This window comes from Mirounga angustirostris, unplaced genomic scaffold (assembly GCF_029215605.1).
Source record: "Mirounga angustirostris isolate CCGP_5_RB_7025 unplaced genomic scaffold, mMirAng1.0.hap1 SCAF_6, whole genome shotgun sequence".
In the NCBI taxonomy this organism is placed as follows: Eukaryota; Metazoa; Chordata; class Mammalia; order Carnivora; family Phocidae; genus Mirounga; species Mirounga angustirostris.
Window position 1 is genome coordinate 48,990,127 of NW_026991714.1, and position 12,307 is coordinate 49,002,433.

Genomic DNA, 12,307 nt, shown 5'->3' on the forward strand with positions numbered 1-12,307 from the left:
TGGGATTGTTTTCTGTAAAAGGACAGACAATAAATATATATATATATACACACACATACATAAAATGTTATTGATTTAAGTAATCTCTACACCCAATGTGGGGCTCGAACTCCTGACCCCGAAATCAAGAGTCAGATGCTCTTCAAACTGAGCCAGCGAGGCGTCCCAGACACTAAATGCAGGTTTTGCAGGCCATTTGCAACTGCTCAGTTCTGCTATTGTCAAGTAAAAGCTGCCACAGACAATATATAAATGAATGGGTGTGGCTGTGTTTTATTTATGGACATAGAAATTGGAATTATATATAATTTTCACATGTAATGAAGTATTATTCTTTTTTTGATTTTTTTCTCCAGTCATTTAAAAATGTGAAAAGTTATCCTTCGTTTGTGGGCTGTACCAAAAATAGACCGTAGGCTGAATTTGGCCTTCAGGCCACATTTTCCTGATTCCTGCTCCTTTTAACATATAAATACCTTCTTCATTATTTTCTATGGCTGCACAGATTTCTAAAGATAAATTATAATTAATTTAACTAAACCCTGATAGATTGACATGTAGATGATTTAACAGTCTTTTGCTATTACAAATAACACTGCAATGACAACGAAAGTCATTTTGCCATGTGGGAGAATATACATATGATTTCTAGAATAGTTCCTGGAAATAGAAGTGTTGAGTCCAAGGGTATATAGCTTGAAATTTTGAGGAAGTGACAAGTTGCCTTTTTAGAGGTTTCACCGATTACTTTACCAGCAATACATGAGAGTACCCGTTTTCCCACTCTCACCAACTCGGTGTGTTTCCAAGCTTTTAATATGTGCCAATCTGAGAGGTAAAAAAATGTATATATAATTTAGTGTAGTTATTTTCATTTCCCCTATTATAAGTGAAGTCTAATATCTTTCAATCTGTGAATTTTTTTGTGATGGATTTTCTACGTTTTTTCTGTCTGATTTTTGATCTCCATTTATTGATTTGTAGGAGCTCTTTCCTTTTTTAGGACTTTCTGTACAAAATTACTTTTTTGGGGTGATATTTAGAAAGGCTTTCCTAGGGGCACCTGGGTGGCTCAGTTGGTTAGGCGACTGCCTTCAGCTCAGGTCATGATCCTGGAGTCCCGGGATCGAATCCCGCATCGGGCTCTCTGCTCAGCAGGGAGTCTGCTTCTCCCTCTGCCCCTCCCCCCTCTCATGTGCTCTCTCTCTCTTTCAAATAAATAAACAAAATCTTAAAAAAAGCTTTCCTACTTTAAAATTAAGTTATGAAAATAAAGTTCAAGTACTTTTGTGACTTCACCTTTACATTTGAATTTTTAATCTCTGTTTACTTGTATATGATGTTATATTTTGTTTATCTTTAAAAGATTTTATTTATTTATTTGAGAGAGAGAGGAGCACAAGTGGGGAAGGGGGCAGAGGAGGAGGGAGATGGACAAGCAGACTCCCTGCTGAGCGAAGAGCCAGATGTGGGGCTTGATCCTAGGACCTTGAGATCATGACTTGAGTTGAAGTCAGGCGCTTAACCAACTGAACCACCCAGGCGCCCCAGTGATGTTATATTTTAAAATGAATGCAAGGCATGATACTCAGTGAAAATCAGTGGGATCATATGCTAGCCATCCCCTGTTCACTATATAGTAGGGACCTGCAATTTCACCAGTGATTTATTTATTCAGTAAACATTTATTAAGCAGCCACTACTTTTTTTTTTTAAAAGATATTATTTATTTATTTGACAGAGACACAGCAAGAGAGGGAACACAAGCAGGGGGAGTGGGAGAGGGAGAAGCAGGCTTCCTGCGGAGCAGGGAGTCCGATGCAGGGCTCGATCCCAGGACCCTGGGATCATGACCTGAGCCGAAGGCAAACGCTTAATGACTGAGCCACCCAGGTGCCCCAAGCAGCCACTACTTCTAAGGCATTGAACCCCGTGGGGGATACAGAGATAAATCAATAATAATCTCTTTCCTTAAGAAAGATTAAGTAATGACCATAACAATAACAGTAACAAAAGCAAATATTTAAAAAAATTTTCTCTGTACCAGGCACTTACTTAACATGTTCCATGCATTGTCTCATTTATCTTCATAGAAACCCCTGTTAGATTAGGTTCTATTCTTGTTTTATGTACTTACAAATGAGGAAAATTACTGAGTAATAAAGCCAGCATTCAAATCTAGGCAGCCTGATGTCTGAGCTTGGGCTTCTAACCATCCGCCACACTACCTGTCATACCTGGGCCCAAAGGTGAGCCAGGAATAGGAAAAGTACTCTGGGAGTTCAGAATGGCTCATGAGGGGCTGGAGACCAAAATATCTTTCATATCTTTATTAATATTTGACTGGCGTCTCATCTCTGCCACTGTGTGAGATTAATATCCTCAAGGTAATTTCCCAGTTTCTCCACTTACTCTTAAATTATATTTTTGGAGATGCAAATTTGTGAGCAAAGTGGTGATACCCAACCAATTATTAGTAATTCCCTTAAAAAAATACTGTTGTGAAATAGTTTAACATGAAAAGAGTAACTCAATGTCATTTTTCCTTGTAGCGGATGTGAGGCTGAATTTCCTAATGGTAGTGGTTTAAATTTGTTCTCTCTCTTCAAATAAGATAGTGTGGGAGATGTTGGGATGATCAAAGAAATTTGCACCTGGAGTTCAAGTTACCTCATTAGTGACTTCCTGTCCAAAAATCACATTATTTTTGAGTACTAAGGAAATTATTAACACCAGGTCAAAACCTCAAATATAAATTAAGCTCTTACTAAATAATTCTGAAAATTGAATGAAAAGATGAGTGTGAGTGTGTCTTTGTGTGTGTTAAAATTTACAGCTTCTTACTGATCTCACCAAGTTAGCGGTGTCATTCATTTGGCATATGAAGTTGATAGCTAACAAACACTTGGTTGTTAACAAGCAATTAGTTATAATATTAGGTGGGGCAGGTTAACTGCTATGCACACTGGCTTAAACACTTCTTTCTATTCACATGGGAGCCCTGGGCAGGTGAACAGAACGGCGGGGCAGCCCTCCTCCACGGAGTAGTTCAAGGACTCCACGTGGAGGAAGCTGTACCATCTGAGCATCTTCTGTCCAGCCAGCCCGATGGGGAAAATGGCATGCGGGACTGGGCAAGGGGCTTCCAGGAGCCAGACGTGGAAGAGGCACACATCACTTCTGTTCTCGAGGGAAGGCTGGAGAAGGGACAGCGTGCCAGTTAGAGCCCCCTTCCCCACTGTTGCTCTGGCACACTCACGGTTGGGGCTCCGAGTCTTCCTGGGAGCCCAGCGGGCATGGCTCGGGGGCGGCGGTACCCAAACACCGTCACGTGTTGTCAGCAGAGGATGATGAGGAGGGCCATGCTGAATGCGATGTGTTTTTGTTTTCAGGAAGCCTTGGAGTGGGCCATGAAGAACCACCTGTGGGGTCACGCTTTGTTCCTCTCCAGCAAGATGGACCCAAGGACCTACAGCTGGGTTATGAGTGGGTGAGTGAGCTGGGCGCTGGCAAAGGAGACCAATGGAGCAGAGAGGCCTCCCCCCAACCAAGGGAGGGGTGGTGGGGAGAAATGCAAGATGCGCTGGGAAGCCCCACACACCAAGCATCCTTCCAATTTCTCTTTTCTGACCCGGACGTAGGATATCACTTCTCTAGGTTCTTATAACCTAGACCTGGACACATTCTTTCTACCTGATTGATAAATAAACATTTTAGTAATATTTCTCAGGGTGTGTTCCAAAAGTTACATAGGTTTCTACAATCTAGTAGTTCTCTTTGGGAGGGGCTATTCTAGATAGTTCCACCAGTGAGGGAATAGGTGACTCTTATGGCTAACTGGCAGGAGCTTAGACCCGAGAGTTAGGAGTTGTCTATCACTTAGTCTTGCAGTGGGGAATGTGGGTGCTGAGAGGAAGGTCAGGATATGGGCGAGCAGTAGGAACAGGCTTTATAGGACTGGGGATTGGATGCGGCAGTCTTCATCTAGGGCAGGGGGACATGACAAGACCCAAGGGATTTTTTTTTTTTTTTAAAGATTTTATTTATTTATTCGAGAGAGAGAGAGAGAGAATGAGAGAGAGCAAGCACATGAGAGGGGGGAGGGTCAGAGGGAGAAGCAGACTCCCTGCCGAGCAGGGAGCCCGATGCGGGACTCAATCCAGGGACTCCAGGATCATGACCTGAGCTGAAGGCAGTCGCTTAACCAACTGAGCCACCCAGGCGCCCCCCAAGGGATGTGTTTAGTCGGAGATCATGCCGGCACATCGAGACCAGGAAGAATGCCCAAACCAGGACGAGACAGGATGGGAGGTTGACTACATGGCCAGGAGTTTGGAATAAGGGGGAGTAGGTGGAAGAGCTGGGTGTCGGGTGCTGGAGAAGGAAGGGTTTCTGAGCAAGCTCAGATCCATGGGAGGGCAGGGACAGACATATGGTGGGGTGGAGAGGACTCTAAGGGGCAGGCTTGGATCTGACAGGGAAAAAGGATGTTCCCTTAAAATGTTCATCTTCTTGTGTTGGTGGAAGCTGTGAAGCTGTGAACCTCTCAGCTGAACTCAAGTTTAAATTGGCCATAAATGGGCAGTTGGCTGGGAAGATCACACTTGCCTTCAAGGCTGTCATGTTACCCTTCTCCATCCGTGGATTCTCTTTTCTACCCTAACCCTCAGTCTTCCCAGGGACTAGGAATGCCTCTGAGCACTTCATTATGCTCAGGGTGGTGAGGAGCACTGGAGTTTTATTATGATAAGTGCTCCGAGCTCCCAAGGCAAGGGTGCTATTAAGTAAAAGACCATATTCTGAGGGATGATTCTCCTTTGGGTTTTGGAAATGAACATCCTACAACCCCACGTTAGAGCATACATCTCTGCTACAGATTTTTGCCTTGGGCCATTGATTTTTGATGGGGCCCAGTGAGTTGTGAAGAATAGCTCTTACTGAGTGTGCTTAAATCTCAAATCAGCTATGGAGCTTATTATATCCTTGTTAAGCATATCCCACGGTTTGTCATCGGCGGGATCATTTCTGGTCCCTGTTCTACGCCTCTTTGGTTACTGGACACGGCTATTTCGTGCTTGTGCAGAAAAGCACTGCCGAGCCAGTCTAGTTGTGAGCCAGAGAAGCCAGCCTGAGCGCCCTGGGCGGTGCATGCGGGGGGCTGCTTCAGGGGAGGAGGAGCTGAGGGGGACAACTGGGAGGAGGGGCCCACGGAGAGGAAGTTTGGGTTAACTGCTGGGGCTCTCCGGGGACCTGTGAAATTTGGGGCATCATTTCCATGACAAAGAAAGCCTAGAGCAATGGTGACTCAAGAGTTAGGGCGTCAGTGCCAAAGTACAGGAAATACCCCCAATAGTGAGCTCTCGGGGGGGGGTGGAAGGAAGATCCTGCCAAGCCCCCCAAAAGTGGGAGGTAGCAGAGGCACAACTGAGAGGCAAAGAGAAATTTGTATCCCAAAAGTAGGTGCTGAAATCAAATAGAAATATACGGGAGCTCTTGCGCCACTGGCAATGGGTAAAAGGCCCTCTTGGCTTGGTCACCACTAATGGTCACCTCTCTCTGCAGCTTCACCAGCACGCTAGCCGCCAACGACCCACTGCAGACCCTCTTCCAGTTCATGTCGGGGAGGATCCCACAAGCAGCCACGGTACTCTTTGTGACGGGACTCCTTCAATACCCCAGCATCCTAGGGGTTTAGGGGGTGGGGACAGCTCGGGAATGAGGTGATGACTTCAACGATTTTTCTTTTTATTTTTAGAGAGGGGATAGAGGGGGAGAGAGAGAGAGAGAGAGAATCTCAAGCAGACTCCCTGCTGAGCGCACCTACCGTGCACTTGGCCCTGTGCTGAGCACTTGGCTTCATATTATTTCATTTAATGCACAGAGGTAGGAATTATTGTCCCCGTTTTGCAGATGTGGAAACTGAGGTGCAAGGGTTAAAATGACCTGAGATCACAGAGCTTGGAGAAGTGGAGCCAGGATTGGCTCAGGTCTATCTGATCCAAAGACCTTGCCCTTTCCACGGTCGCACAGCTGCCTGCATGGTGTGCATGGATAGTGAGAGAGCGCGCTGTTCCCAGGCTTCCCACAGTGAGGCTGCCCTTCTTTCCCACCGCTGCACACGGAGCCTGCCAAGCTGGACATATTCAATCTTACACGTTGTCTGGAGTTGGATATAGCTCAGGAGAAGTCTGAGGCCAGCCTAATGTTTTTCCCATGAAAACAGACTTGATCTTTTTGCCCCAAAGTACCCTTCTTTATCCTTGAAGTCGGTAACCTTACTGGGATCTATCTTAGTGTTGACTATCCGGGTCAGTTTTTTTTCTTGGTACACAGCATGCTCTTTTAATATCTGCGTTCATATTTTACAGTTCAGGAAAGTTTTCTTGAATTATATCCTTCAATATTTGTTTTGTTCCATTATTTTGGTTTTCTTTCAGGAATTCCATGTATGCAGTTTCGTATATATATGAATATATACATATACACAGGCAGATTATATGTATATCATTTTCTCTTTAATTAAAACATTTTTTGGGGGGCGCCTGGGTGGCTCAGTCGTTAAGTGTCTGCCTTCGACCCAGGTCATGATCCCAGGGTCCTGGGATCAAGCCCCACATCGGGCTCCCTACTCCTCGGGGAACGTGGTTCTCCCTCTCCCTCTCCTCCTGCTTGTGTTCCCTCTCTCATTGTGTCTCTCTCTGTCAAATAAATAAATGAAATCTTAAAAAACAAAACAAAACACTTTTTGTTTCCTTCCTTCCTTCCTCCCTCCTTCCCTCCTTCTCTCTCTCTTCATCCTCTTCCCCCCCTTCTTCTTCTCCTTCTTCTCCTCCTCCTCCCCTTCTTCCTCTTCTTCTCCTCCTCCTCCTTCTTCCTCTCCTCCTCCTCTTTTTCTTCTTCTTCTCTCATTTCCATCCTGTGTGTCCCTTACTGTGTTTTCGTCAGTGTCTCTTCATTGTTGTGCTCTTGCCATTTTTGTCTTGATTTCTTTGATTTTTTCCACTTCTTCCCTGAGCTCTGCAGGTCACATTTACCTCTTCCTCTTGTCCGCTGTCTCTTTCTTGAGCTCTTGTAACTTAGCTTTAGGCCCTTGCTTCATAAGAAATTGTTTCATTACTTTACTTAAATTCATGATGAAATGTTTGCTGATACTTTTTTTTTTTTTAAAGATTTTATTTATTTGACAGACAGCGAGAGAGCGAGAGAGGGAACACAAGCAGGGGGAGTGGGAGAGGGAGAAGCAGGCTTCGCGCTGAGCAGGGAGCCCGAAGCGGGGCTCGATCCCAGGACCCTGGGATCATGACCCGAGCTGAAAGCAGACGCTTAATGACTGAGCCACCCAGGCACCCCTGCTGATACTTCTTTATTTGTTTCGTGGTTAACATTTTTCCAGTGAGCGTTTTTTTCTACCTTCCATTTATTTTTTCATGTTACTTCCCTCCTTTTATCTTTATAGTGAATTTGTACAGATTCTGTGTTTGATCCTTGACAGGAGTGAGTCTTCCCTGGGCCAACTGCTTGGAGTAGGTCTGTGCTGGGGAGGGGCCAGGGCCACAGTGCAGGCTGACTGGCATTTCCCACATGATCTGGAGGGTTCAGTGGGTATCTGTGTAGCCTTGGCTTCTCCCCAGCCAGTGGAGACGGCTGTGGGATCCTCTCCTTCTGGAGTTATCTTTCTGCTTCCTCCTGAACTCACCTTTGTTCAATCTCTACTATTTTTGGCAGCTTTTTCTTGCATTTCAAATTTTGGGTTTTTGCTGACACCTAGTTTTAATGAAAATGGACTTCACACTTTTGCTTTTTTATTCTTCTTATTGCTTCTGGACAATTCCTAGAAAAGAGAAGAGAAATGATGACTTTCCTGACCATGGTCAAGCCCACTGGCTATATGGGAACACAGAGTGCTCACGAATCCGCTGAATGGCTGTGCACGGCCGTGAAATTGCATCATGTCATGAAGCAGGAAATGATGTAATCAACATACGGTCCACTGGGTCTCCCAGCAAATGCTAAATGCTCCCTGCTGTTAGGTGAGAAAACTGAGAAGCCAGAGGTGATGTGCCAACACACAGTATTTGATCTTAGTGTTTGAGCGTTGCTTCGCATCATGGCATCCAGTAAGAGGCTAGTCTTTAGTTACTTGGAATGAGTGGAAAAAGCATGGCAACCAGAAAACCCAGCTGTGGGCTTCCATCATAGGTGTAACCAGAGTCTGCTCCTTCCTGTTCTGTGAACTTGGCCTTCTTACTTAATCTCAGAATGTCAGGCTTTCCTCTTTGTGGGCATTTTGATGCCTCACCAATAGAGTTATTGTGCAAATTACAGGAGAGAGAATATCTGAACACATATCAACCACCATGCTTGACCCATTGAAGTTAGTTAGGTGTTCGCTCTCTCTTTCGTGATCTTTCTCTCCATAGATCGGCTTTACAGTGGGTTTTTTCAAATCACCTAGGGAAGAGACAGAAGAATGACTTCTAAGTGTCTGTTCTTTTCAGTAAGGATTTTTCTTTGCTCGTTCCTTTAGTTCCAGCAAGAAAGGGCCTGGCCGAAATGGGGATAATAATAGTACCCAATGCATGTGATTGTTCACAGGAGAAATGCTTGGCACTGGGTATGGTTCACGGGCAGAGCACAGTGAGTGAGAACTGCTATTCTTGTGATTTATTATCATCATCCCCCTCATTCACACTGCATCACCCAGATAAACAAAGAGCAACCATCAAATGCAGTTGGATAAAGTATCTTTTGTTCCTTGGGATAATTACAAAGACCAAATAATTATGAATTGTTCTGACCTCCAAATCTTAGCTATTACTACCGTCCATTTCCTTCCTTCCCTCCTTCTTTCCTTCCTTCCCTCCTGGGGAAGGGAGCAGGAAGGACGTCCATTTCCTTCCTTCCCTCCTTCCTTCCTTCTTCCCTCCCTCCTTCCTTCTCTCTACCATATTGTGTAACAAACTGGGAGATGGACCGGTCTGCAAATCACCTTTCCTTTTGCTGGGCTTCTCTCTCCGTGTGTGTGTGTTTGCACCTACGTGTCAATTATAAAGAGCAAACTAAGTGCAAAGCACTATGCAATGTGCTTTACTGCCTATCTTATTTTATTATCAACACTAACCCTGTTAGGTAGAAATGATGATCTCTATTTAAGAGATGAGGGAAAAAAAGGTTTTGAGAAACTTGCTCAAGGTCACAAAGCTAGTAAGAAGCAGGACTCCAGGGGCGCCTATGTGGCTCAGGCGGTTGAGCAGCCAACTCTTGATTTCGGCTCAGATTATGATCTCAGGGTGGTGAGATAGAGCTCTGTGTGGGGCTCTGCATTCAGCAGGGAGTCTGCTTGGAATTCTTCCTCTTCCTCTGCGCCCCTCCCACCCCACCCCCACACTCTCATGCTCTCTCTAAAATAAATAAATCTTAAAAAAAAAAAAAAAAGAGGTAGTTGAATCCAGGGCCCGAGTTGTTTCTGTGATGTCATACTGTTTCTTTATTGAGATTTCCTGTCCTGAAATCCCCCTTCATTCAGGAGAAGGGAGACCCAAACCCCATTCTTTGTGTGGGGTATTTTCCCACTTCCCCAGCTCTATGTGCACCCTACTGCCCCCTTGTGGAGCTCTGCTGCTCCTGCACGGTTGCCAGAGGGAGTGGGTGCAGCCCTCAGCTGAGAGCAAGATGAATGGGGACTGGGTGCTGGGCTGGGCCACGTGGCCTGCTTTCTTTGTCCTTCGAGTGGCGACAGGAATTCGACTTCTAGGGTTGTTGTGAAAGTTAACTAAGGTGATGAGTGTGAAAGGCCTTTGTAAAACCAGAAAACACAAGCCATGCGGTAAGGTATTAAGGGTCTAGGGTTCCCCTGACTTCTAACTGGCTAATGTAGATTCTTCATATGAGTCAAGGATGTTTGGTCCTCCTTCTCCCACTGAAACATCAGGGTTTGTTCTGTTTTGTTTTTCTGGATGTTGTCCCTCGCTGTTGGGATCAGGAGCAGCAGGAAGAAATTGGAAAATCAGGAAGTGATCCATAGTGTCATTTTATTTACCTACCTCCCGATACTCCTCTGAATGTATGTAGGTGCACGTGTCTGTCTGCTACCCATCCTTCTAGGAGTCTTGCTTTTTAAAAGGAGATCTCGAAATCAACGAAGGACAGCACCGCAGGAAGGTGTAAGCACACATTCCCTGAACTCCGAACTAGGAGATGGACAACTTTCTTCTCCTACACTCTGGCTAGCCCTACGTTAGTCAGTAAATCTCCCGTTTTGTCTGCTGCCTTTCAGTGCTGTGCGGACAAGCAGTGGGGAGACTGGAGGCCTCACTTGGCTGTGATTCTGTCGAATCAGGGTGGGGACCCGGAGCTGCTTCAGCGAGCGATTATCACCATGGGGGACACCCTGGGTAAGCAGAAGCCAGCCCTGCTACCCTCTTCTGTAGGGAGACAGACAAACATCTGTCTGTAGGCTCTTAAGTGCTGTGCTGGGCCCAAGTCTGCGCCTCAGGCTCTCCTTTGACCCATGGGAGCCTCCGTGTTTGGGGGACAGAAACTCCAGGGAAGGGAGGGTCATTCTTGCCTCCATTTCCCAGAATTTCTGCTGCAAGCCAATGCAGCCCAGACCCCCGAGATTTGGGCTGTGCGGCTAAAAGAAGCAACAGTTGGCTTTCTATCCCTGGTCAGATTCCCCTGAAGACGGAGTTAACACTGGGGGACCTCGGCTCCTGTTATGGTTAGTCGTACAGTGACCCAGCTCGGCCAGATAGCAAGCTCTGTCTTTGCCCGAACTACCCTGGGTAATTGTCTAATCTGTACTTGTATTCTCTCTCGTGAACGTGGTCTTATAAACACTTAGGGGCTATTGGATGTTCCAGATCAGTGGTTCTCAGATTTGGTTAAGGGGCAGAACATCTAGAAATCATGATAGTCTTTGTAAACGTTGTGGTATAGTGCTCTGTTAAACTGAAAATAGCTGTGTGTAGGGTTTGCCAAGTCAGCTAGCAGGCTGCTCACACTCGGGCAGAAGGGGAAGTAGGATTTGTTTAGTCCTTCCTGGGTGCCAGACACTGTGCTGGGTACTTTACCTACTTGAATTAATTCAGTTTTGAGGTAATGGGAAATGTATGGGAGAACATTCTGGAAATGGGAACAAGGTGGTGATTATTTTGAATTTTATGAGCCCTGGGGAAAGTTTCCTATTGTTTGACTTCGGCAAGAGAAACATTAGTGCCCCAAGAAGCCTAATTTAAAAACGGCTACTCCCCATGGCCCCCATCTTTGCTCAGGTGTATGCATCTGCTTCCTTTTCACCCTCAGGAAGGACTAAAATGCTTAGCAAATTCCTAATGACAAATACAGGAGGGGAACAGGAATTAGTGACCTATTCTGACCGAAGAACATTGGCGTGTCCAACTGAGGCCAAGAACGCGGGTGGGAGGGGGTGTGCGGTTTGGTGCATGTGACTCCTGATGAGAGCCGTTCTCCCCTGCGCCCCCTTGAGGACTCTCCCGTCTGACCCCCGAGCACCCCTGCCGGCCCTCTCCCATCCCGCCCAGAAAGTGGGTCCCCTCCCCACACGGCATGCTCTGTGACTGGGGCTTGCTCTCCTCCTCCGGCAGCGGGGAAGGGGCTGGTGGAGGCCGCCCACTTCTGCTACCTCGTGGCCCACGTGCCCTTCGGCCACTACACCGTGAAGACAGACCATATGGCCTTGCTTGGCAGCAACCACAGGTGCGTGGTCCTCTGGGGAAGGGAGCGGGAAGGGAGCGGGAAGGACGTTTTCTGGGGCATTGTTTTAGCCCGGGCTGGGTTTCTCGGCTCCCTTTTCCATTTTCCCCTGTGAATTTCAGCTGCTGCTGCTCCCTTCCTCGGGGTCTTTCCTGCCCGGAGCCGGGCAGGCAGGTGCCCGGTGGGTGCAGCATCCCACCACCAGGGGGCCTCAGGCCCCAGTCCTGCTCCCCCAAACTGGCTTGTGTGCCTTTGGGGTGTATTGTGCCCCTCTGACCACTGGGTGGCACCCTGGCTCCATGAGCAGAGGTCACCTCTTGTGACTCGTTAGTGCTCTCCGCGCGGCTTGTGGCTCCGCGTTAGGCAACCCTGGGCGGGCCCAGAGTCCGCCCTGCGCGGAAGTGGAGATCGGAAGACGTTTATGCTTTCTCTTTACACCCCTTCACCGACTTGGTGCACAAGCTACTCAAAGTCCCACCTGTTACTTATTCTTTGTTGGCTGTAACATCAGGCTTTTCACGCAGAAGGATCTTCATAATCCTGTAGACAATGAATAAATGGACAGAAAGACCCGTTTGCTTCCTAGCAGTCC

General features: G+C 46.7%; 1 protein-coding gene across 7 annotated transcripts in view; it reads left to right on the forward strand.

Annotated features, from left to right (window-relative positions):
- Nucleotides 1-12,307, forward strand: part of SEC16B (SEC16 homolog B, endoplasmic reticulum export factor) — a 102,792-nt gene that overhangs the window by 75,224 nt on the left and 15,261 nt on the right. For all 7 annotated transcript variants that reach the window (XM_064594273.1, XM_064594277.1, XM_064594275.1 and 4 more), the window contains 4 exons: nucleotides 3,397-3,490; nucleotides 5,563-5,644; nucleotides 10,277-10,394; nucleotides 11,607-11,718. In XM_064594273.1, coding sequence (XP_064450343.1) covers nucleotides 3,397-3,490; nucleotides 5,563-5,644; nucleotides 10,277-10,394; nucleotides 11,607-11,718 — 406 coding nt within the window. The remainder of the gene's footprint in view (nucleotides 1-3,396; nucleotides 3,491-5,562; nucleotides 5,645-10,276; nucleotides 10,395-11,606; nucleotides 11,719-12,307) is intronic.